This window comes from Kogia breviceps, chromosome 2, assembly GCF_026419965.1.
Source record: "Kogia breviceps isolate mKogBre1 chromosome 2, mKogBre1 haplotype 1, whole genome shotgun sequence".
In the NCBI taxonomy this organism is placed as follows: Eukaryota; Metazoa; Chordata; class Mammalia; order Artiodactyla; family Physeteridae; genus Kogia; species Kogia breviceps.
Window position 1 is genome coordinate 1258287 of NC_081311.1, and position 24748 is coordinate 1283034.

At 55.9% G+C, this 24748-nt stretch overlaps 1 protein-coding gene across 1 annotated transcript; it reads left to right on the plus strand.

The window, feature by feature from the left end:
* Window positions 1-10606: 10606 nt before the first annotated feature.
* Window positions 10607-22242, plus strand: BNIP3 (BCL2 interacting protein 3). Its single transcript, XM_059054994.2, has 6 exons — window positions 10607-10830; window positions 17709-17859; window positions 18205-18289; window positions 19434-19543; window positions 19632-19784; window positions 21251-22242. Exons 1-6 carry the CDS (start codon window positions 10785-10787, stop codon window positions 21294-21296), a joined length of 591 nt encoding a protein of 196 aa, XP_058910977.1. The 5' UTR covers window positions 10607-10784; the 3' UTR covers window positions 21297-22242.
* The last annotated feature ends 2506 nt before the right edge of the window (window positions 22243-24748 follow it).

Sequence of the window (24748 nt, forward strand, 5' to 3'; positions counted from 1 at the left end):
GGACCACCACCAGGGCCGGAACAAGGTGGGTAAGAGCTGTAAGCCACACCTGGATCGGGCCCAGCTCTCCTGCTTTGTGTCGTGTGGCCTCGGAGCAGGTACTGTCCATCCTAAGCTTCCGTTTCCTCTCCTGCAAGTGGACGTGGCGCCTTTCGCGCCTCCCAGCCCAGCGCCAGCCCTGTCTGCGCCGGCCGTCTATGCGTTCTCGTTTGCCACGAGGCGCTGAGGTTTCCCTTCGGCCACCCGTGCGCCCGATCACTCCTCTGTCTCTACCCAGCTCGGTCTGTCAGCGCATCGCCTCAAGCCTTCCTACCCCATCAGCCCCTCCATCCTGGCCTGGACCTCAACACCCCCACTTTGCCCCTCACCCCCCATCCAGGCTGTCTCTTCTCCCGTCCTTCCCACGGCAGTAAACTCTCCCCGCTGTGCAGACTACAAGCTTGCAGTGTTGCGGACTTCCTTTCTTTTCTCACTCCTGTGTCTAATCCATCAACGAATCCTGGTGGCTCTGTCTAAAACCACTGTATCTTCAGATCTGACGGTTTCCACCTTTCTACCCAACCTGGGACCAGGCCACCATCCTGGATGCTTGCCGTCCCCTAAGAAGTGGCCACCCCGTGAAATGTGGGCATTTCATGCCATGCCTCTGTCCAGTGGCGTCCCCAGGCTTCCAAAGTCCCCCTGGTCTGGCTTCCTGCTCCCGCTTGGCCGGTCTCCCCGCTCCCACTACCCAGCCACACCGGGGCATGGCTGGCGACCCAGCACAGCCGCTGGCCCCCTCAGGACCTCGGCACTGGCTGCTCCTTTCTCCCAAGGCAGCTGTCTGACTCCCTCCTTCGCTTCCTTCAAATCTCTGTGAAGATGCCACCCCTTCACACAGCCTTCCCTACACAGCCCGGGTGAAATGGCCACCCTCCCGTCCCCACCTGTGTCCTTACTGCACTGTGTCTTTCTCTGTTACACAGTCTAGCCTCTGAGATGTGATGTGTTCATTTGAGCATGTGTCTTCATGTGTTTCTCTCCACACGACTGTAAATTTCACAAGGGCACAGGCTGTTTTGGTCCTGCTGGTGCAGTGTCTCCAGGGCCTACAGCAGTGCCTGTCTCTAGCAGGACAGGTGCAAATGCAAGGATGTGACAAACACCTGCCATCCTGTTCCTCCATTTCCTCGGTGGCCCATCTTGGGTTTTTTGTTTGTTTGTTTTTGTTTTTTTCTGCTGTACGCGGGCCTCTCACTGCTGTGGCCTCTCCCGTTGCGGAGCACAGGCTCCGGACGCGCAGGCTCAGCGGCCACGGCTCACGGGCCCAGCCGCTCCGCGGCATGTGGGATCCTCCCGGACTGGGGCACGAACCCGTGTCCCCTGCATCGGCAGGTGGACTCTCAACCACTGCGCCACCAGGGAAGCCCCGGTGGCCCATCTTAATGGAAGATATGCATCTTCCAAAAATGCAAACCGGATCACACACCTTAGGGTCGCCTTTAGGAAGCATCGTAAGCATCGCGTTTTCCTCAACTTAAGTCCACAATGCTTCCCATAGCCTCAGAGGCTCTCCACCATCTCACCTCCTCCTACCGCTCCAGACCCCTCTTCAGCACCCTACTTGGGTGAACAGGTCTGCTCCACAATGAACAGGTCTCTTTTCCTTAAATCCTCCTAGTTTTTGAAGACTCAGGACCTTTAAATTTGTTCTTCACTCAGAGAGGAACACTTTTCCTCCCACGTTTATGACTCCACTTAATGTCACTTCCTAGGGGAACTTTGGATGGATGGATGGAGGGAGGGAGGGAGGGAGGGAGGGGTGGAGATGGGCAGGTGAATAAATGAATGAAGCTGCATTTAATTGCGCTCAGTTTCTTAGAAATGCAGGCACTGCCTCCGGATCAGGTTCTTGGAGAGATATACACACTCTGGAAGGCAGGTAACCAAAAGAGTCCACAGAGCTCACTGAGCTCCCAGCCGACCACCTTGCCGGCTAAGCAGTGCAGAGCTGCCCCTGCCAACACCCCTCTGATGGCCCCAGGGAACATCGGCTCCACGCTCCCCGGCTCCTAAACCCAGCAGTGGTGGCCACAGCGCTGAGAGACTCAGGAGCCAAGCCAGCGGCTCTCGTCCCAGCTCTGTCACTTCCTCCTGGTGACCGACACACTTACCCCCACCGTGTGTTGGATTCCTCCTCCGTAAAATGGGGCCACGAGGACCAAACGTCCACATGGAAAGACTCAGACGAACCACACAGCTTTTGGTGCTGCTTGCGGTTACCTGGGCGACACCCAAATATTGGCACAAAAACGAGGACATGAGTAAACTGGTCCCAACCTCCCCTTCTGGCCTCTAGTTATGGGCTGACTGGGTCCCCCAGATTCACATGTTGAAGCCCTCCTGGGGGTGACAGTGCTGGGCGGTAGAGTCACGAGAGGCTGGCTTCCCGTCTCTCCTTCCTCCGCGTGAGGGCACAGGGAGAAGCCCGGCCGTCTGCAGCCTGGGAGACGGCGCCCGCCAGAGCCCGGCTGGACCTCCAGCCTCCAGGTGGTGAGAAGTCAAGTTTGCTGTGTAAGCCGCCTGCCCGTGACAATTAGGTACAGCAGCCGAGCAGGCGTCTCGAGCAGACGGGCGCCGCCTCCGCGCAGACACGTGCCTGCTGTTCCCTTCACCGCGACGTGTACGAGGCACCTGGCGTGCGCCACGCCACCCTGTGCGCACGTACGTGTGCCGAGGACACACCCGACCCTGTGCCTCCCTTCTACCCGCGTCCACTCACAGCTGGGCCACGGCTGGACGGAGCCTCCGTGCCGGCTCCCGGGGCTCTGCAGGCCCCACCGTGCACACGGTGTCTGCATGCCACGTGCTACATGTAAACACCGGCCAGCCCTCCACGGGGCCGCAATGTCCCCCGCCCCCCACCCCCACCCCCCGCCACGACCGCAGTTGCTCCAGAGTCTAGGTTTTATCCACTTTTGAATCCTGCCCTTGCAAAACCAGACCTCAGCCAGGCTGGGTGCCTGATAAACAGTGGGTCCTCCAGAAGGTGTCCTGAGTCAGTGGCTGAAGCAGAGGAAGTTGTGTCAGGCCAATGGCTAAGCAAGCCCACGTCTCCAGCAAAAGGCGAGTCTTCCCGGGAAAGGGCTCTTTAAGGCGGCCGCTGGCCCCAGAGCGCCTCCTTAGTGCGGCCCCTCCCGGCCCCTCCAGGCGGCGCACACCCCCACCCTGTTCCTCCGCCCCCAAAGCTCAGCTCGGCTGTACGTGCTCACGGCACCTTCTGTTCTTTCCCTTTAGAGCCAAGTTCAATCCGCAGAGGGATTCTGCACTTCCCTCACTCTTCCGCCACCCCAACAGTGTATCATGAACATTTCCAAGCACACAGGCAAGTTGAAAGAAGTACGCGAGCCGGCACAGGCCCACCGTCTGGATCGTTGATTAATACACCCAGTCTCATTCCTCCACCCGCCCGCCCGCCGGCCCGCTGACGCATCTCCAGGTAAGTTCCAGCCCTTGGGGCCCATCACCCCACACTGCAACTTGCTCCTCAGTCGCTGGAGTTCAGTGTTGGTTTCTAGCTTCTTTCTCGGGAAGGAGAGACAAAGTTTAGATGCCGCGAAAGGCACAGATCTTATGTGTCCCGTTTGGTGAGTTTTGCCGATGGGCTGCATCTTGGTCACCCAGACCCCTAACAGGACACAGGACGTGCCCACCTCCCCAGAGTGCCCCCCGGGCCCCTTCCCTGTCAGCGTTGCCCATACGCCCAGAGGCCGCCGTCCTCTGATATTGTTCACCATAGATTAGCTCAGCCTGGAATGTCGCCTACATGGAATCGTTTGGCGTAAGGCTTGCAAAGGACTGCACGGATCAGCAGTTTGCTCCTGATTATTGCTGCAGCAGTATCCTGGCGTGTGAGTTTACCACGGTGTGTTTCTCCTCGCCTGTTGAGGGCCACCTGGGCTCTTGCAAGCGTGGGTCTGGGTCTATATTACGAATAAAACCGCTGTCAGCATTCCTGAACCAGCTTCTCATCTCGGGAGCTTGTAGGATTCTGTGTCTTGGACAGCAGGGGGTGTCTGCGAGCCAGCGGATGGAAACTCCAGATGGTTTCTCCAGGAGGAGAAAGCACCCCCCCCCCCCCCCCCCGTACAACCATCCCTCACGGGCCATCTCAGCGAGAAAGTCGTTATACCGCATACTAACGAATTTGTCAGGAGGACAGACCTTAGTTATCAAAAGCCAGTAGGTTATCTCATGGATGTGACTGGTGCCTCAAGCGTGGAGGAGCCCTCAAGGTCCAGGGAGGCTGCACAGGAGGACAGGACAAGGGGAAGGGGAAGAGGCGGGGGAGAGACGGATGAGGCCCTCTTCCCACTGGGGCCTCGCCTGCGGGCATCTTCCCCGGGACCTGGCGTGGATATGCCCGCTGGTGTCCTCAAGCCGGGCGCCGGGACGGGCATCCTTCCTGGTGTGCTCTGCGATGGAAGTCCTCAGAGAGTCCCTCTAGGGCCACCAGTGCTGCCTCTCGGTGCTCCCGTGACCCCTGTATCTCTCACGCATCACGTCCTGGGCGCGCAGTGTTTTCCCTGAGACGCGTCAAGGACTAGAAGCCCCTGGAGACTGCTTCACCTGGACGAACAGAGTTAGGCGTGAGGCTTGAAGGACTGAGACACAGTGTGGTGCAAAATCTCAGGGCAGCTTTCAGAGTCGCCGGAGTCTTGGTTCAGATGCTGAGTCCTTGCCCTGTCCCCAAGCATCAGTAGGTCTGGGGTGGGCCCTGGGAATGTGCCACTCGATGGGTTTGTCCCACTGGGTTTGGAAGCCGCTGGTCTGGGCAGCTGGCGGGAGGGAGGCCGGGGCTGCAGTATCAGGGCCTGAGTGACCCTGTGACCTATAAGGTCCCTATGCTCGCCAGGGGCACGGGAGTGAGCGAGGGACACCCCCGGCCAGCGGGACCCCCCTCTCCACGGAGACCAATCCGACCTGCGAAGATGTCCAGGGGCTAAACGTCACAGCAGCCGGGGCACTGGCTGTCCCGTCTCCTGGTTCCGCTCCCCAACACCCCTCCTGCACCTGAACCAGGGGAAGGTATGGGGTGCTCACCTGAGGGGTGTGGTCCGAGTCTCCTCCACTGTCTGGTGGGACCCTGAACAGCGGGCTCCTGAGCAGTCCTCACCTAAACCGATGGGGTGGGGGGCACCCAACTGGGCTTTTTATATTATCTTCATTGGCAGCAGCAGCATATCCCAAAGTGCCAACTCTCACACAGTGCCGGCCAAACTCAGTCGTCAAAAAGCATCATCTACCCTTTAAAAGTTGTGAATCACTATATTGTACACCTGAAACTTACATAACAGTGTACATCAGCTAGACTTCAATATAAGTAATAAACGAAAGGTTTTTCTTAAGTATCATCAAAAAGTATCAGTCACGTGGGAATTCCCTGGTAGTCCAGTGGTTAGGACTAGGGGCTTCCACTGCTGGGGCCATTTCCATCCCTGGTCGGGGAACTAAGATCCCATAAGCCTCGCGGTACAGCCAAAAAACTAAAATAAAATGAAAGGGGGGAGAGGAATTCCCTCTTCAGGGAAGCCCCGTCAGAAGAGGCAACTGGTTCCTCCATCCACCTCCAGTTTCTGGCACGCCCCCGCCTTCCCCCCACCCCTGGCCTGGCGGTCCTTCACGGATGCAGGGCCTGGGAAAGGCAGCTTCATCTAAAGGCAAGAGCACACGCGGGCCTCGGTGACCCGAGAGCAAAGCCGCCAGGCGCCCAAGGCACTAGCGGAGGCTGCCCCAGTGCAAGAACGTGGGAAAACGGTCCCTCCACTGTCACGCAGAGAAGCACTCAGCATTCGGGAGTCAGGACCAGGACCTCGACAACGAGCCTCCCCCTCCAAGGTCGCTGAGCTTATAGGCTTGAAACACAAAGGAGGCTGCATAATAAGATCTCGTGCTGATTGAACACCTATCAGGCACTTTATCAGGCATCTAAGGCCCGTCGCCACACCAGGGCGTCAGCCTGTGCATGAGACTCGCACATCCTGGGAGGAGGGGAGCTGGTCTTTCTAAGCCCAGCAGCGTCCAGGCCCTCAGAGTCAGCACCTGACAGCCCAGGATCCCGCAGGTGCCTGGAGCCACTCAGGGCAGGGTTACAGCCCCATCAGTCTTCATTTGTTTTTGGCCACGCGCATGGCTTTCAGAATCTCAGTTCCTCGACCAGGGACCGAAAGCCCAGAATCTTAACCGCTAGGCCAGCAGGGCACTCCCCCGCAGCCACCGCTGCTGCTTCCCTGTCCCTCTGCCATCAGAGATGTTTACTGTGTTCCCAGCAAGGACCTGTACCCTTTCTCCAGTCCTCACCTACGAAGCCTGTATTCAAAGGATTATATCCACTTACCAGATTGGAAAAGGGGGGTGGCCCTGAGAACACCCGGGTCTCCTTCTCTCTGCGTTTCCCCTTCCTTTATCCCACTCGGGCAGGTATGGAAACCTGAAAACCTCTCTGAGACGTGCCCACCGGAGGGAAGGGTGCAGCAGGAGGCAGGACATACAAAGCGATCTCTCCAAAGGCCCGAGAGAGGCAGTGGGTGGCTTAGAGCTGAGTGTGCCCTTGGGGCAAACCTGGCAGCTGGTCCCAGAGGCCAGGGAGCGCCCGCTCCCCAGGGCTAAAGGGTGCTGGTGCCTCGGGCAGGAGGGCGGGGCAGCCTCCAAGGTTGACTCCATCCCCTGTGGGCAGGTGGCGCGTCCAGGGGTGAAGTGGAAAAGTCACAGGGGCTGGGGTGATTCTGCCGGTGCTCCAAGCCTAGAACTTACTTGTGGCTGCAAGTGCCCGGCCTCGAGCTGAAGGACGTGGCCCTTGCCAGAGTTCTGGGCCGGCTGTGCAGGCGCCTGGGGGACCTGGCCCACCTCTCTCTGCCCACGTGTGCCTGGGCCCCTGGCTCAGATCCACAGCCCCCTCCCCGTCCTGGCCTCTCGTCCACACACGTGCCCTCTGGACCTGCGCGTCCAGCAGCTATGCTCCTGTCCAGCCTGCCGTATCCTAGTGGCCCCCAAGTCCGTGTGCAGCCTGCACTTGGATGTGTGCTCCGAGCAGGGCTTTAGGAGTTGAGCAGCCAACAAAAATTATTAAATGTCTTCTACACATTAATTAATTAACTGAGGACCTCCACCCACTTCCCAGCTCACCAAGCTTGTTTTTGGTGTCTCTGTGTTGTTATGAATGCATACTGAATAATTATTTGCTTCTAAAATGATGATTATTCTTAATCTTTGATCTGTCAGGTATTCATAAGATGATCAAGATATTTTTTCTTCTTTAATCTTTTATTAAATATACTATTACACCATCCTTACATTCCCAGGAGAGACCCTCCTTGTTGTAATGTATTAATCTTCTTTAGAGCTCAATTTGCTATCATTCTACTCGGTATGTTTGCAGGTGTATTTCTTTTTTTAAAAAAATTTATTTATTTACGTCTGTGTTGGGTCTTCATTGCTGCGTGCGGGCTTTCTCTAGTTACGGCCAGAGGGGGCTACTCTTTGTCGCCGTGCGCAGGCTTCTCATTGTGGTGGCTTCTCTTGTTGCGGAGCAGGGGCTCTAGGTGCGTGGGCTCAGTAGTTGTGGCTCGTGGGCTCTAGAGTGCAGGCTCAGTGGTTGTGGTGCACGGGCTTAGTTGCTCCGCGGCATGTGAGATCTTCCCAGACCAGGGCTCGAACTTGTGACCTCTGCGTTGGCAGGTGGATTCTTAACCACTGCGCCACCAGGGAAGCCTCAATACTGATGTATTATTATTAAAGTGCGTGTTTTATTCTTATCTTCTTCGTGTTTATCTGAAATCCTTTTCTGCCCCAGGAGGCGGCCCTGGGCACCACATTTCATTTAGTCTCGTGGCCCCCTTGGCTCCTCTTGGCTGTGACGGTGTCTCGGTGTTTCTGTGTCTTTGGAGGAGCGGGGAGTCTGTAGACTGTCCCTCTGCCGGGCATCGTCTGAGGTTTGTCTGGTGGCCGAACTGGGGTGGTGTGTTCCTAGAAGGAAGACACAGAGGAGGTGTCCTTCTCATCACGTCCTCTCGGGGGTACGTACTCTCAACACAACGCATTTCTGCCGATGTTGACCTTGACCACCTGGCCGAGGCCGTGTCTGTCAGGCGTCTTCCCTGTCCAGTGGCTCCTTCCCTGTCCATACTGTACCCTTCGGGAGGAAGTCACCCTGCATGGCCCACACTTAGGGGGAGTCGTGCTTCCCTCCTGGGGGCATGACATCTATGTCACTTACTCGGGATTTTTCTGTGTGGGAGATTTGTCTCTTTTCCCTCATTTACTTGCTTATTCGATCATTTATCTATGTTAACATGGACGTAGGAATTTCCTTCTTTGGGTGATAACCCACTGCCACGTCATTGCTCACAGAGCTCCAGCTGGCCCCCGTGTCTTTTCAACACCACCTCCTCACTATGGCTTCAGTGAATATTTTTAAATCAAAATAATATACACCCAAACAAAAAATCAAAATAATACAGGTCACAAAATGAAAAATGGAGATCTCTTATCTCAGTCCTGAGAAGCAGCCATTTTTAACCACTTCTGCTTCTGGTTCTTCAGGTAATGACCAACATAGCTTTGAAAATTAGATGTGAATAATGCTTTTTTCAAGTTAGGACAGCATCTACTGACTCCCTCATGAAAAATAAGAGATTAGCTCATTTCCCTATCGATTTATCCCTAGTTTTGATATTGGAATTAAACATGTTTTCTATTTAGGTTTTTTAAAAAATAATATACCTAAGTATCTTATTTCTGGTTCTATAAGCTTTCGCCAGCACCTCCTGGTGTCTGCTCCCCTCGATGGCAAAACAGAGTCTCAACGTTTCCCTTCTCCTCAGCCCCCTAGTCTCCCAACCAGCACCTAGTGCTCCCAATGCCAGCACGAAAAGGGCTTCTGTTAATATCGTCAGCAGGGTGGTCTCAAGCTGGGGTGCACCTGGGTACACAGGAAGACTTTTCAAGGAGGGAGAGGCAGGATAGTTTGAAATAAATTGTCTAAAATCGATCTGCCTGTGAACAGTTTCTCCCCACCCCCTTCCACCATCACCTCCTCCTACTCGCATCCCTTCGATGCTGTGGCGCTTTGCTCTGGGCTGTGCAAACCATTACGTTTACAGTGATGCTGTCAAAAGTCTAGGCCTCAGGCCTCTCTCGCGTGGGGTTCTCCGAGTGCTGGAACTTGCTGGGAGTTGTAGAGGGTTCCACAAGGGGAGGGAAAACCAGGTGCAGTAAGAAACATTTCCATTTAAACACTTTCAGGTAATTGCCTATAGACACTTCAGAGGACTTGGAAAATCTGTTTCAGTGAGCTTAGCAGGTTGCAGGATGCAACAGTACCCCAAAATCGAGAATATTTCTATATATTATCAGTGAGCAACCAAATGAAATATAACCATAGTAATCACAATAACATAAAAATATGAACACTTAGGGATACATCTGACAAAAGATGTGCAAGCCCTGTACACCGAAAACTACAAGATATTGCTGAGAAAAATCAAAGAAGACCTAAATAACAGAGAAACACACGGTGTTCATGGGCTGGAAGGCTCCATATGGGCAGCTTCCCGGGTGAGGGGGACCGAGGCGCTGGGAGAGGCACCAAGGCAGAGGTGCATTGTCCGGGGGGCTCTGCAGTTTGTCCTGTGCGGGGACGCTGCCTGCTGTTGTCCCCGGCTGTACCCACTAGTGCAGGGCTGGGACAGGGCGCCGTTTGGTAAATGCACGTTGACCAAGTGACAATGAGGGTCCAGTTGAAAGGAAGGCCGGCGCTTCCACATCCAGAGAGAATGCTGAGAAGACTACGCCCCTCCCAAGAGCATCCTCATCCAGAAAGGAAACCAAGACCCCCAATGAGCACAGCACCGGCTCCTACTCAGAGCTGCTGAGCGGCGAGCCCCACGTGCGCGTGTTTGCAGAGACCCAGGGCGGGCGGGGGAGGGGGGCCCCCAGGGGGAGGGGCTCAGGTGGGCCCACGGAGGCGGGCGCTGGGGGGGGGCGGCCCACTAGAAGTGGTGATTGGTTGGGGGACCGAACGTTGGTCATATTTGGCTTCCTCTGGTTGGTCCTGAGTGGGAAACAGGGGCAGGAATCGGGGAAGCTGTCAGTCGGCGACCAAGTCCTGGCCGCTTGGGCTGATTGTTCCAGGGGCTGATGTGTGGCTTGCTGGACCAGCTGCTAGAGACACTGTCTGACTTCCTGCCGGTCCAAGTTACAGCAGGTGGTCGCTGCACTTCAGGTGAGGGGCGGCTTTGCCGCCGGCCGCACGGTGCGAGCCACAGCCCCGGGCCCGACTCTACACGCAGCCCCACTGTCAGTCCCCCGTCCCTTCCCCGGCCCTGTGTCTGAGGGGGCGCAGTCAGGCCTCAGGCAGCGTCGCCGAGACAAGTCACCGCGCCTGGCCCCGCCTCCCGCCCGCCAGTTTCCAGGCGGTGCCCGCACGTCCCGCGCGCACCTGCCAGACGCCCGTGCCCCGCCCCCGCCCGGCTGCGCAAGCGCGGCCCCCTCCTCGCGCTCCGACCCGTGCACGCGTTGCACGCGCGGCACGCGCCGCGCGCCCTCGCGCACGCGCAGGCCCCGCCCCACGGCCAGTGGGCGGTGCCGCCGCTTATCCGCGGCGCTCCGGCCGCCAGCGTCAGTCATTCGGAGTCGCGGGCAGACCGCGCTCAAGCTGCTACGCCGCTCTCGCTCCTCTCTCCCTCCTGGAGCGCCCGCCGACCCCAGCCCCGACCCGTCGGCCGCAGCGCCCTTGCCCTGCCGCCATGTCGCAGAGCGAGACCCCCGGGCTGCAGGAGGAGAGCCTGCACGGTGAACGGGGGCCGGGGGCCGGCCTGGGTGTGGGGGGCCTTCGGGGGAAAGGCGCCCGGCCTGCAGAGGAGGGGCCTGCGGAGGGACCCCCGTCTCTGGGTCGGGGCGACCGAGGCGCCGACGGCGTCCCAAGCCCGCGCGGTGCCTGGTCTTCCGAGGTGCAGCCCGGTGCTGGTTTCGGTGCCGCTACCGGCGAGCAGGCGCCCAGACTTGCGGTTGGACTCGTGGACTCGGGTTGTGAGCCGTCCGAGCCTCGGTCCGGAGTGGCTGGGGAGGACGGGGTCCCGGGATTCTGGGCGAGTCGCCGTGAGAGGAAGAGCCCTGAAAACGCTGGGCCGGGGGCGCGGCCGGCCTTTCCTTAGTTACGTTCGCTCGTCCGGGGGTCGTTCAGAGCCCATCTCGGGGTTGACCTGCGGGGGGGAGCACGAGGCCCCGTGGTCGCGGTGCGTACACCCCGCCCCCCCCCGGGAAGCCGGGGCCGGTGGCGGCCTTGACCCACCCGGCTCTGGCCCCGCGGGGCCGGCTCGGGTGAGGAGCCCGAGGCCCACGGGATGGAGGAGGGGCCGCGCGCCGACCTTTATTCTCTGAAGCAAGAGTTCAGGCGGCGGCGGGAACTCGTAAATAAGTTTTGGAGAGGGCCGTTGAAGCCATAGTGAATTTTAAAGTTTCCTTAAGATTTAAAAATCTTTATACTGTCTGGGTTTGAGCTACTAGTTTCTCGTGTTCCTCAAAACAAGATTTCACTAGGCAAGACTTGGTCTACTGCGTTGTATAATTTAAAACTACAACCACAGCTTAAAAATCCTGCAGTCGCTCCTTAAATTTCGACAGTGACTGTTTCCTTTGAAACAGATGAAGGGATTGAATCTTTGTCTTACAAAAGATCCAAGGAGTGTTTTGTAAACTGTCTTTTAAAGTCAGCCCTGTTATCAAACTACTTAGTTGCTAACACGGTCTGTTTTATTAGTGGGTCAGATTTGTCGGGAAGAGTTCGGAGTGTCCTGAGCGGCTCCATCTTCGGTCCTCGATTGGCAGACCAAACTGCTGAGTCATTGGCGATGCAGAGTGCCCGCTCGTGGGTTAAAAGATCTTTCTGTTTTGTGTATTCTGTACAAAGACAGTTACACGCTGAGGGGAAAGTGTCGAGGATTCTCCGGGCTGCGCTCTCCGGGCTACGTGCTGCGGGGCACTCGCGCCCCGGCCGCCCTGTGTGGGAGGAGTCACGTGGGGCCTCGGCCGCCCTGGGAAACTGAATCCGAGCAGGGATTGGTGGCTGGGGCGACACTTGTCCTCTGCTCTGTTGATTTGATTACCTCTTGTTTACCTCGAAAAAAGAACCGAGAGCCTTGGTAGCTGAGCCCGCAGACAATGGCAGACCTTTTCCCCTTTGCTTGTATCCTCGGACCAAATGTTTCCCCTGAGTTCACAGTGAAGTTGATGTTGCCTCTCGGCCCCCTGGTCCCTTCTAGTTAAAGCTGTTAACCAGCAGCAAGATGTCGTATATGCCTTTCTTGTCCTCAAATAAACAACCCCTAATACGCAGGGAGAAGATGGAGTTTTGTGATACTGTGTCACAGCATCATGGGAGGGGGTGTGAACCTTACTTCCCAGAAGACCCCCCCCCAATCCCTGCTGTGCTGGGAGGGGGGGGTCAATGCAGTAAGGTGCTCCTGGTTTACCCTGAGACAGCCCCTGCCCCCTCACGCACTGCTCTGTCTGCAGCCAGAGGCTTCCGCTGTCCCAGGCACCCACCGCGGCTGAAGGTATAGGAAGAGGAAGAGAATTCGCAGTTCTTGTGTCACGCAGTTTGGGAGGGAAGGGGTTTCAGGCATCTAGATCCTGGCCCAACCTCTACTTCTCACAGATGTTCACAGTGAGGCCCAGAGGTGAAGTGAAAAACAGGGCAGGCAGGCGCGTCGGTGGCAGACGACATTAGACAGAAGGATGGGTGTGATTTGCCAGCTCCTGTGAAGGTCCAGGAGCCTGAATGCCCTACCTGCTTGACTTTATGTTCAAAATCGCTTGTCAGTCAAGCCTCTCACTCCTGTCCCATCTAACTTCAAGCTTTTGCAAACAGTAATTTCTTAAATCCCACCTCTCCCGGGGAAGAAGCCTCCCCAGGGCTCTCCTCAGGGATTCCACCTTCGCATGAATCCCGTAGTCGTGTAGGTCGTTCCCCTCGTAGTTTTCAACCCTGGCTGCCTGGCGTCACCATTACGGCTTTTTCAAAATAAATGTACCAGGGTTCCATTGCAGCATTCCCAGTCAGGATTTTCAGGCCGCTGGGTTAGACTTCTGGAGAACGGGGGGGAAAGCGGCACAGGTGGTCCTCCATAGCCAGGGCTGAGACCTGCTACCCCGGACTAGGGTGTGGAGCCTCTGCCAGCTGGGGCTGGAGGGGAGTGTTTGCCCCGGGATGTAGGAGGGCCTGGGGTCCCACGGTGGCGGCAGGGACTTTGAGAAGCTTTGCGCAGAATATTTAGGGTGAACAGTGTGGGTGCTATATTAAAGTTACTTGATAGAGTAAGGGTTCCTTCCACAGGTTCAAAAAGTACTGCTGTCGTTATCTCTGTTTTCAAGCTGGGTAAATCAGAGACAGCTGGAATCTATTCCGCCACCCAACTAACCAAGCAGTGGCTGTGAACTACGGTTAACACTTCTGCGTGTGTTCCTAGCTTGCACTCAGTTAACAGCAGTTGAGTTTAGCCATAGGTAAGCACCTATGGCTTACCCAGTAAGTAGCTATGTGTTTGGGTAATTGCTATAGCCTCTCTAGGGCTCTAAGATGTGATAACATTTTGAGTTACAAATCTTGGGGCCCACAAGTCATCAAAGTCAAAACATGGTCTTTATTTTCTTTGGGACCAAGGATTGTGGAGGTCACAGGAGATTTGTAAAAAAAAAAAAAAAAAAGAAAAAAGAAATGGGTTAACTCTAAGGCTTGTCGGTTTTCTTTCTGTGATGATGTAGTATTGGTAGCCTAGGCTTTCCCGTCCATCTCATCTGCCTTGTTTGCATGCCCTGTGTCTTGTTAGCGTAAATTACGGGTCTTTGTGGGCAGGGACCTGAATCAGGGTGAAGCTTGCCTGGATCAGCAGCTTCACCACCTGTGTTTTTATTCTGAGGCCTAATTATACCAATTATCCGATAGGTTATTTAGGATTCTGAGGAAGTGTTATAAGGTTACCCTTCAGCAAGCTGAATCCCCTCTTTCTTGCTTAGAAAGGTGAGTGACCTTAATTGCAGATGCAAGTAGATTAATGGCACACCTTGTCTTCATTTTCCAGGAAGCTGCTTTCCCTACCCAGTTGCTGCAGGTTAATAATAAAACTGTTGTCCTTTAGTAAATCATTTCTTAGAATACAGCTTTTGGACCCAAAGCTTTTGCTGTAGACACCCCAGAATGGGATTTTTTTCTGAAGGATGCTTGAGACTTTCTATGAGATGATTCTAAAAAGCATATATATGTGTCTCCATGGAGTTTTGAGTTGGCCCTTGTGGTATAATATACATACACCTGAAACTGATAATGTTATATGTCCATTATATCTCAATTTGAAAAATATGTTTCATCTTTGTCCCTGGTTCCTGACCCAGACAGAGCTCAGCTCTAAAAACCCTTGGAATTTCCTGAGAGATGTTGTTATTCGTAAGGAGCCCCTTTGGAAAACGCTTGAGTCTGCTAATGAGGTAACTCGCGAGGCCCTAGGTCGCCTCGGGGTGGGGATGGGAGAGCACACTGGAGCCCCAGGGTGGGAACTCAGCACAGACTCCCTACCACCCGGGGAGGGGAAGGGAGGGGTGGGGCTGCAGATTGGATTATAAAAAGCTTAGAAAAAGTTTGCTGAACCCACTGAGGTCCTGGGAGAGGGTATGGAAACTGTCCCCTTCCACTCCCAGCCCCCATACCCTGCCCTGTGCACCTGGCTGTTCCTGAGCTGTAATCCTTCTGAGACTGGGAAAGTGTAAGCAAAATATTTTCCTGAGTCCTGTGACTTCTAGTGAATTATTGAAGAGGGAGGGGGTTGTCGGAACCCCTGAATTCTTGGTCTGCCAGGCATTTGAGGCTGTCTGATGCTGGGACAGTCTCCGGTCGGTGCTGGAGATTGCTTATTGGTGTAGGCCTCCCCCCACCCCAATTTCATGTCAGAAGTGGTGTCAGAGAAGACATTGCACCTCAAACTTCATTCATGTCAGACACCGTAAGTAAAAGTGATCTGGGCAGCCAGGCCCAGAACCTGACTTAGAACCTAGAAAAATGGAACTGTGCCCAGAGCAAGTCTTGTTCCATGCCATGGGGGGCCAGAGCTGCCGGGCCGAGTGTCACCTTGCTCCTGGGAAGGAAGGAGGGCTAGTGAAGGAATCGCACGCTGGAGCCTCTTGTGGTTTGCTTCAGGGCTTTCCTAGCCCCTGCATAGCCACCAGAGGAGGCGGGAAGAGGGTCGCCAGTCAAGATGGGCTCTCTCAGGAATGGCACGGAGTCCTTGTAGCTTCTGCTGACCTGCAGAGGCTGAGTGGCCCTGGCTTTTGTCCAGGGAGCCCTGGGCTTCCAAACAGACCCTGGCCTGCCTTGTGTGGCCAGACCAACACGAAGTAACTTGAGAGGCTAAAGTGAGAAGCGTGTTAACATCTGAAAACTGGTGATCATTTTGTTAGCAGCCAAGTGGGAGGCCGGACGTGGTATAAACTGTATGTTTACGTTTTATTCCTGGACCCTTGATTTGCTTTCTTCTGATGAATGTGACTGTTCTGAGCAAGCTGCTGTTGAGGGCAGGCCCGGGCTCTCAGGGGAGGGGGTGACGTGTAGGGGTCCGGGCCCCGAGTGGGTGGTGCTGTGTGGTGCCCCTGGGGCCCTGGTTTCAGCGCAGAGCAGCTCTGGGTCGTGGTTCCTGGAGTAGCCGTCCAGTGACCACCAGCCTCAGTCGGGGTTTTCAGTCTGGTCTACCGTTGCGCTCCCCCTCCCGCACCCCCCCTGGAGAGGCCTGGAGCCACGACCCACAGCAGAGGTGCTGTCCTGGGCCCGGGAGACGCATGCGCGTGGCCGGCTTGGAAGCAGGACGGGGCAGAGGGGACCGCAGAGGCAGAGTCTTGCCAGGGAACGGAGCTTGGCAGTGGAAGAGTGAATTGAAAGCAAGAACTTTTATGTTCCAGCAGAAGTCTTGAGTGGAAAGGCTGTCTTTCCCCAGCGGAAGTTACCTGCAACACATTCAAATGCAGAAAGGCTTGCGTCGGGAGTTCCCTGGCGGTCCCGGTCCCGTGGTTAGGACTCGACGCTTTCACTGCCGGGGCCCTGTTCAGTCCCGCAGGTCTCGCGGCACGGCCAAAAGAAGAAAAGCTTGTGTCTTGCATATCGAGCTAGATGGAGAAAGATGGACCGCTCCGTTGGAAAGAGGAGCAGATTTCAACAGCTACTTCAGAGAAGGTGCTCTGCACATGGCCAGTAAGCAAGTGAAGAAATGTTCGACCTCAGTAGAAATCAGAGAAATGCAGAGTAAACCATATCGCCTACGACCACACACCCACAGAATGGCTATATTTAAAGACGGAGGCTAAGTGTGAGGCAACAAAAACGCTCACATTGCTTCGGCTGTGTCGGAGAGCAGTGGCGTTGCAATACATTGAACGTACACCTAGAAATTTTCCACCCTGGAACCCTGCTCCTAGGTGCGGGTTTGGAAGTGAGAGCCTGTGGACCCCGTGAATCGCTGGAAGCCTGCCTTGGTCCGCCGCACAGCAGCGACAGGATGGGGGCCCCTCTGGTCCAAGCCCCCGGGTGTTGCTTCAGGGTCCTGACCGCCTGCCTTGTCCGCCCACCTGTGGGTGTCTCAGCCCGGCCGCCCAGAACTTGTACTTTCACCCCTTCAGGGCCTCTCTAGGGTTCACACCTGCCCTGCGGGAACTGCCAAAGTTGGTCTCATCTTCCAGCTCTTCCACCTGTCAACCCCCAAAATACACACAGCCGAACGCGACAGCACCTCCTCCCCTGCCTGTACCCACCTGGACCTCGGCTGTGCCAGGACTGGGGACACCTCCCCTCACGGATGCCCCTGGGGGGGCTCTCCCCGGTCACTCCCGATTCCGGATCCCAGCGCGGCTGGGTGCCTGCCACGCTGGGATCCGGGTGCCTGCAGCAGCAGGGTGCCTGCCGGGTTAGCTGTTGGCTGCCTTGGTGAATTTATCAAGTCAGCTCCCAAGTCGTGGGGCTGGAGAGACAAAAGCTAAGCTTCGAATGCTGGCTCGTAGGATCTGGGGTGGTAGCTGCTTTGTGCTACATTTTGGTAAGCAGATGACCTTGGCCCTAAGGAGTTCTCTGTTTTGATGACATATGGGTGGGTGGATACATAACATGTCAGTTTTCAGTTCAAGTTAAAGAATGCTGAGTTTACTTGCTGTAAAGGCTTGGCTAGATGAACACTTGGGATGGTTTGCTTGCTCTGGTTAGTCGGGTTTAGTTGCCTTTGTTTTATTCATCTGATGTAAGGTGCAGAGCGGTCATCGGTAATGCATCCTGTGGGACCTCAGGGTCAGAGCGTGCTGCTGGAATGTGTAAATAGCTTGTAAACCTTTCCTTAGTGTGTAAATCCCTAAGGCTCTCGCTGACACCCTTTGCTTTCGAAGAGCTGACTGCAGGAGAGTGTCCTGGTCACTGGGACCCCACGGACTGTGCAGGCGGTCTGGGAGTCACTGCCTTGGCCCCCAGGGGTCCCTGGCGAGGGGAACTGTGCTGCAGGGGCCAGAGATGGGCCTCAAGGGCGTCGCAGCGTGATTCAAGGCGAGCCCTGGCGCGTCTTGGAAATGGCGTGAGCTGGTTATTTGTCAGGACCAGACTCCAGAGTGGGTGGAAAATTGCAACCATGTCCTTTTTTTATCCCCGTCAGGCTCCTGGGTAGAATTACACTTTGGCGGTAACGGGAACGGGAGCAGTGTTCCAGACTCGGTTTCTATTTATAATGGCGACATGGAAAAAATCCTGCTGGAGGCCCAGCATGAATCTGGACGGAGCAGCTCCAGGAGCTCTCACTGTGACAGGTGGGCACACGCGCGTGTGTCAGCGCGCTGGCAGGCCAGGTGGGAGCAGGCGCGGCTGCAGACGCCTGTGCAGCCTCAGTCCGGCCCTCCCGAGAGGCAGCGGGCCCTCTGCCCTGAGGTGGGAGGAAGCGACGGGGGCCTGTCTGTGTGGTGCGGGGCCCCTGCTCCTGCTTGTTGACTGCGGGGCGGCAGAGCTCAGCTGAGGAGCTGGCGGGCTGCTTTGGCCCTGGCCTGGCCCCGGGTGCGGGCGGGGGCACTTACTCCCGGCCCTGGAGGCTGGGCCCTGCCTGTGGGGTTTTGCTTCTCCTGGTGGAAAGAAGGTTAACACGTTGTGTTTTCCCCAAGCCCACCTCGTTCACAGACCCCACAAGATACTAACAGAGCTTCTGAGACAGACGCACATAGCCTTGGAGAAAAGAACAGCTCCCAGGTAAGGTGTGCACGTGCACACGTTTGCGGTCTGTTTGTACAAAGTTCTGAGGGATCCAGCCCTCAGAAGCAGTGCGGGGGGCACGCCCCGCACTTCACGCCGGACCGGAAGTGGCAGGGGCTGAGCATGGGTAGCCCGTGCGGCCTGGGTGCCTCTGCCCTCACACGCCGTCCCGGGAGACGCTGGGAGTGGCCGGGGGAGGGGGAGCGGGGAGCCAGGCGGAGGGTCTGTCTGCTGCGCAGTGTGTGGGTGCGAGAGAGCCGGGGGCCCTGTGTGCTGCTTCTCGGGTGGCCTCGGTTGGGCCAGTGCAGCCTGGCCAGGTCCTTTCCGGTCGTGATGCCCGGGGAGTGTATTTTAGGAACCCGTGGGTCCCCGACTCGCTGTGAAAGCTGTCAGGAACCGTGGGCTCGGTCAGTACCACTTGGTTCCCCCGGCCCGTGCTGGTGTCCCCTCAGGGCCTCCCGCACCAAGGAAACCAGGAGTCCTCGGTGCTCAGGCTTCTTCAGGGGCGGCGCCCGGCCCGCCCCCAGACACGTGGGGTCCAGCCCCAGCTTTGGTGCGCCCAGGCGTTTGGTTGGTACCGTGTTTTAGAGTATTTCCAAAATGTGAACCAGTGCCCCCCCCCCCCCGCCGATTTTGAGGAGGAATTAGATGATCAGGTACAGAGTTTTTCTAATGCAGAGAAGTAGGGGAGAACACCTGTAATCCAACTTTTAAAAGCCCTTTAATGAGTGTATTATCTACTTTAAAAAATGTAGCTGCAGTCAGGGGTACACATACGTTTATTTTTTTTCTCTCCCATTTAACATGAAAGCGTGTCTCGCTCTCATTGCTGTGCAGTGTCCTGCTCGCTTAGGCACAGCTCTGTTTTGGGCCATTTTAGATGGTTTCCGTTTTCGTCTCTGGACGTCTGTCCTCATTTGGCATCGCTTCCTTGGGGCCGCGCCTGCGGCTCCTCGCGTCCGAGTCGGGCCGGCAGCCGGTGATGCGTGTGGAGGAGGGGGCGGGCCGGGGGGCGCAGCCCTCGCCTCCGCCCTCGGCTGGGCTGCGAGCCCCGCTTTTGCGGGGCTGACGCTCGGGTGGGAGGTGAGCGCCGTGCTGTAGGTGCCGCAGGCTGCCTGTCTGACCGTCCGCTCTGCCCCAGTCCGAGGAGGAGTCTATGGAGAGGAGGAAGGAGGTCGAAAGCATCTTGAAGAAAAACTCAGACTGGATTTGGGATTGGTCAAGCCGGCCGGAAAGCGTGCCCCCGACCAAGTGAGTCTGTCTCGCACTGGGGGCCCGCCCTGGCCCCGCTGGCCCCGCTGGCCCGGCGCGCCCCCGCTGACCGACGCCTCTCCCCCAGGGAGCTGCTGCTCTTCAAGCGCCCGAAGCGCGCGCCCGCGCTCAGCATGCGGAACACGAGCGTCATGAAGAAAGGGGGCGTCTTCTCCGCAGAGTTTCTCAAAGTCTTTCTGCCGTCTCTCCTGCTGTCCCATCTGCTGGCCATCGGGCTGGGGTAAGTGACTCCCCGTGCGGACGGCGCAGCGTGCGGTCCTTCTGGGTCTTAGAAGCACGGGCGACGTGGGCGTGTGAGACGGAGCCCGTCCCGGTCGAGAAACAGAGCCCAGAGCCGTGAGCCGGGGCAGCGCTGCCCCGAGTCCCCGGCAGCAGAGGCTGGTCTCGCCCGCCGCTTTTCACGCGCGGGGGCGCTCGTCTGGCTGCTTGGCCTGGACCGCCGCACGCACGTGCAGGTCAGCCTCGCTCCTTGCGGGGTGGCTGCAGGGGGCAGGGTCGGTAACTCGCGCTGCACAGGTCTGTTGGCGGCCACTCAGCGGTGAGAGAGAAGAGGGCGCCGGTTCTGACGACCGTGCGGAACACAGGGGCGCAGCCTGCGGGGGTCACGGAGGCGCTGAGCCCGACGCCGCCCTCGGTGGCTCATCCCCAGCCTCTGACCGGGTGGGCGGGGCCTTCTCCCCGGTGCCGGTGCGGATGGCTGGGCTTCTGTGGCCGCAGCTTACTGGACATGTGGACGGTCACGATGGCCTTCTGACGTGGGCTGGTGCCACCGCAGGCTCCGTGAATGTGGCAGAGGAGACGCCAGCCCGCCTGCTCTGGGAGGCGAGAGCAGAGTCCCTGCCCACCTCCCGAGCCCCAGCCCACAGTCCTGCCTGCCTGGGGAGAGGGCTCCCTGGTGGGCCAGGCCCCCGGCCTCTCCCTCTTGGGTCTGCCCTGGCCTTCCCTCAGCACAGTGCTTTTCAGAGTCAGACGCTGCCAGTCTCGGGCAGGGAGGTACTGATCTCTGGAGCTTTCTCCAGAACTAGCAGTCAGATTCTGGGGGGCCTGCCGGCTTGAGGTTCAGGCCTTCACGTCAAGATGGATTTCTGTAGCCAGCCCCCAACAGGGGTGTCTGCCCTTCTTACCAGCCTCCAAAGCGGTCAGGATAATAAAATCCACCCCCGCCAGTTGCTCTAAGGAAGCTCCCCGTGCTGGGCTGCAGGCTCCTGAAGACGTCCTCCGCAGCCCCCCTGCCCGGACAGCCCTCTGAGGATGCCCACGCCCCTCAGTTCTGGGCTCCTGGGGCCGTGGGCTTCACCGCTCAGCAGGGGTCTTGGTGAGGTTGGTGCCGATCAACCTGGCGATAGCACGTGTCCTGCAGGTGACGCTTTCTAGCAGCGTGTGGTCAGTTCAGAAAACAGTGACGGGGGTACGAGCATTTCAGCTTGGGCGGAACCCTCTCCTTTGTGCTTGTATCGAGTGTAGCCGCCGCGTGGCTGTTAGAGCACAGCTGGGTCCTTCTGCATTAGATGCTGACGTGTATACACACTGATGAGGAATAAGACACACGTTCTAACAGTGGGTGTAAGAGAGCCAGTCCCCTTACATAAATAAGCTGGGACCAGCCTCGGCTGCCCCGTCTCAGCTGTGCACACTGGTCCGGGGGTTGCGAGACCACGTTAACTACCGATTCCTTTTCCTGTGAAGGATCTACATTGGAAGGCGCCTGACGACATCCACCAGCACGTGTTGATGGAGAATCGGCGTCCAGCCCTCCCACGTGGTGGGGATGTGTGGTGTTCGCAGCACAGCATAGAGGAGGCCCTCTCGGTCCTTGGGTGGTGGCACCACTTGTGTCATTTCTTCTGTAAATGCCACGTTCCTAACTTAGTAAAATAAAGACACTAAGACCATGCTCTCCCATAATCATATTTATGGGATAAAGTAATAAGCCTGTCATTGATTAATATCTATTAATAATTTGGTGGTAATCTTTCTTCGGATATTATAAATATTTAAGTATACATAATTTTCATGTATCCATGATATATGTAGTATTTTAACACATTATCTGCAACCTTGATTGAGTTAAACACTGTATTTTGAGAGAATGAATACTGTTGCTATTAAAAGGACTACATGAGGGTTTATCCCGGGTAAACACGGTGGCCTTTCCCCCTGTTGTAGACCACATTTAAGTGGATGCATCCGTCCACTACAGACGCCCCTCGGCTCTCACTGTGCCGGTGGTTCTTTGTGACGCGGCATATGTAGAATCCGGGCTGCAACACGGGTGGCCCAGGCGGTCCCCACGCCGGCGCCCTGACTCCCGCCGAGACGGACTCTGCCACCCTGGACAGCAGCCCCCGATGATCCGCGTCTCCTCTCTCATCTCGGGATTTCGCTAAATTTGGTCTGTGTTCAGTTTGTGTGTGCTCTTAGAATCAGCTTTATTCTAAGCTATTCTGTGTCTACTTTAAAAGCCTGGAAATAGAAAAAAAAATGAAGTCTTTGCCAAATACTTGGTTATGGTATTTACGTACGTCACACATGCTTTTTCGTTAAACCAGGTGTATCCCCACTGCATGGTTTTTAAAGGCTGCCCCTTTGATATACTGTACAAATGCTGTTGTATTCGTTTCACTTTTCCACACTAAATTCGGTTGTGTTAAATAAATGTAACGTTCTAATTTTTAAAATCTTTGTTTATATTTAAACAATTACCTTGGAGGTAGAGGCCTACAGCCCTTTCATTTGGGGGCAGCTGATGGAATGGCATCAAGATTCCTTATGTAATTTATCCCGAAACCATCAAGCCTGCATATCCCACCGACCCGCTCTGGCCAAGGGGGTGATTCCCTCTTCACAGCAGATGTTGGTTGTGCAAGTGCCAGGAGCGCCAGGCTGCACTCGGGGCCGTCCAGCAAGGCCAGTGTCCTCAGAGCCAGCCCCCCCTGGAGAGCTCTGTGAACCCATCACTCAGGGGACCCGGCCCGTGACGAGGGCCTCTGTGCATTGAGACGTGCGAGGCTTCCACAGGTCTGGGGGGTTCTAAGCTATTCAGTGTAATCTCGGCCCCGCTCCCTTCCTTCACCAGTTTTAATTGATGATTGATTCCAATAGCTTTCGTCTGACTTCTTCACTTTTTAAGATCTTAGTTCTCTCCCGCCTTCTAGCTGGCTTGTCACTGTATCCTTCGTCTCCTCCGTGTTACGCGCCCTTCCTTCCATCTCTGCCCGGTTACTGACGCTCCCCAGGGCACAGGCCGAGCTGCGCGACACGGCGGCCGCAAGTGCCTGCCGCCGCCGATCACAGGGTTTTCTCCTCTCACTGCAACATCGCAGTGGACGTTTGATTCTTTTAAAATGTGTGACTGTGTATTTTTGTTTTGACCCTTTGGGCAGGAGGATAGCAGAATGGTGACAGCCTTTCCACATGACCCGTATGTTAATGCAAATAACACCATCATTCATTTTATTCACGGAATAGCAAGTTTACAGAATAATATCATGCAGACAATTTTGGATTAAAATGACACCGATCCTGGGGTCGAATCCATTCTACCAGAAACCAGAGCTCCTTGGAAAAGTGGGAATTCCAGGGCGGCATGAGGAACATTTGTGGTGCCAGGAGGTGGGGCCGTGCTTGACGTGAAGGACACGGAGCCAGCCTGAGGGACCTGCAGTGGCTCAGAGTGGGTCAGCCTGCTAACAGGTTCCTGGTGGTGATGGGCTGTCACCAGACTCGAGCAGGATCCACAAGTCCACACTGATGGAGACCAAGTAAGTGGGGGAAGGGACAGTTCTTCCCGACAGAATCCAATTAATAAACGGGACAAGGGAACGCGTGACCGTCAGGCAGACAGCTGCTGACGCGGGCCCGGTGTCACTGTCTCCCTAGGGAATTACCGCCAAGGGAACCTAGGGCATCGTGGACCTCCTGACCCCAACATCTCCCTGTATTCTTGCCGAGATGTGTAACTGTAGGTCAGTCATGAGAAAATATCAAGCCATCCCAAACTGGGGGAGGCTCTACAAATAACTGTCTGAGGTCAAGGTCATGAGGAAAGGAGGATCTGTTAGAGATTGAAAGATACGGAGTGGGCTCCCCTGGTGGCGCAGTGGGTAAGAATCCGCCTGCCAATGCAGGGGACACGGGTTCGAGCCCTGGCCCGGGAAGATCCCACATCCCGCGGAGCAACTAAGCCCGTGCGCCACAACTACTGAGCCTGCGCTCTAGAGCCCGCGCTCTGCAACGAGAGGCCACCGCAATGAGAAACCCATGCGCGGCAACCAAGACCCAACACAGCCAAAAATAAATACATTTTAAAAAAAATTCACAGATGCGGCAATGAAATGCATCATGGGATCCCGGGCGAGAAAAAGACAACTGGGAAAACAAACACGAAGGTTTGTGGATGAGCTGCAAGTACCGTGGGGTGACTTCACCTGCTTTATGTGGTGTTAATTAAACCTGGGTGATGGGTGAAGGGCAGGCAGGAACTCTACAATTTTTGCAACTGATTTAAAATTATTTCCAAATAAAATGTTACAAAAGTAGATAAATAGACAATATCTTTTTATTCAGAGAGCATCCCTGGACCGGCAGGTCAGCATCCCCCAGGCGAACGAGGAATGCCCACCCAGTCCGGCTCCTGCATCCTCGTGGTGCTGGATGTTTCCTCCAAACTGTGGGGAGACAGCCAGGACCACCGTGCGGTGGAAAGAGCGAAATGCAGGTGTGTACACATTGCTACCTTGTGTGCAAAAACGGGGAGATGGGAATATGTCATGTTTGTGTTTGAATAAGAAAAAGTGTGGCCCAAGACGAGCCGAACGAGTTATCGGTACCACCAGGCTCGGAGGAAGGGGCAACACTTTGCTACAGTCCTTTTAAAGACTTTTGAAAATTGCACAGGTGTTACCAGTTTAATACTTAAAGAAAAAACACTTATCAAAAAGAAAAGAAATAACAGTATTGGCCAGGATGTGGAGAAAAGAGAAACTCTCAGGCGCCGTTGGTGGGAATGTAAATTGGTGCAGCCACTGTGGAAAAGAGGATGGAGGTTCCTCAAAAAATTAAAAGTTGAGCTGGCATGTGATCCGGCAATTTCACTTCTGGGTATTTATCCAAAGAATGAAAACACTACTTTGAAAAGATACATGCACACCAATGTTCATAGCAGCACCATTTACAATTGGCAGG

What these genes read in the sequence shown, in the direction of transcription:
- BNIP3 (XM_059054994.2), top strand. Translation starts at nt 10,785, where the DNA reads ATGTCGCAGAGCGAGACCCCCGGGCTGCAGGAGGAGAGCCTGCACG. An exon ending in GAGAAAAGAACAGCTCCCAG is followed by an intron (nt 18,290 to 19,433) that starts GTAAGGTGTGCA and finishes GCTCTGCCCCAG; the next exon opens with TCCGAGGAGGAGTCTATGGA. An exon ending in GAAAGCGTGCCCCCGACCAA is followed by an intron (nt 19,544 to 19,631) that starts GTGAGTCTGTCT and finishes CCTCTCCCCCAG; the next exon opens with GGAGCTGCTGCTCTTCAAGC.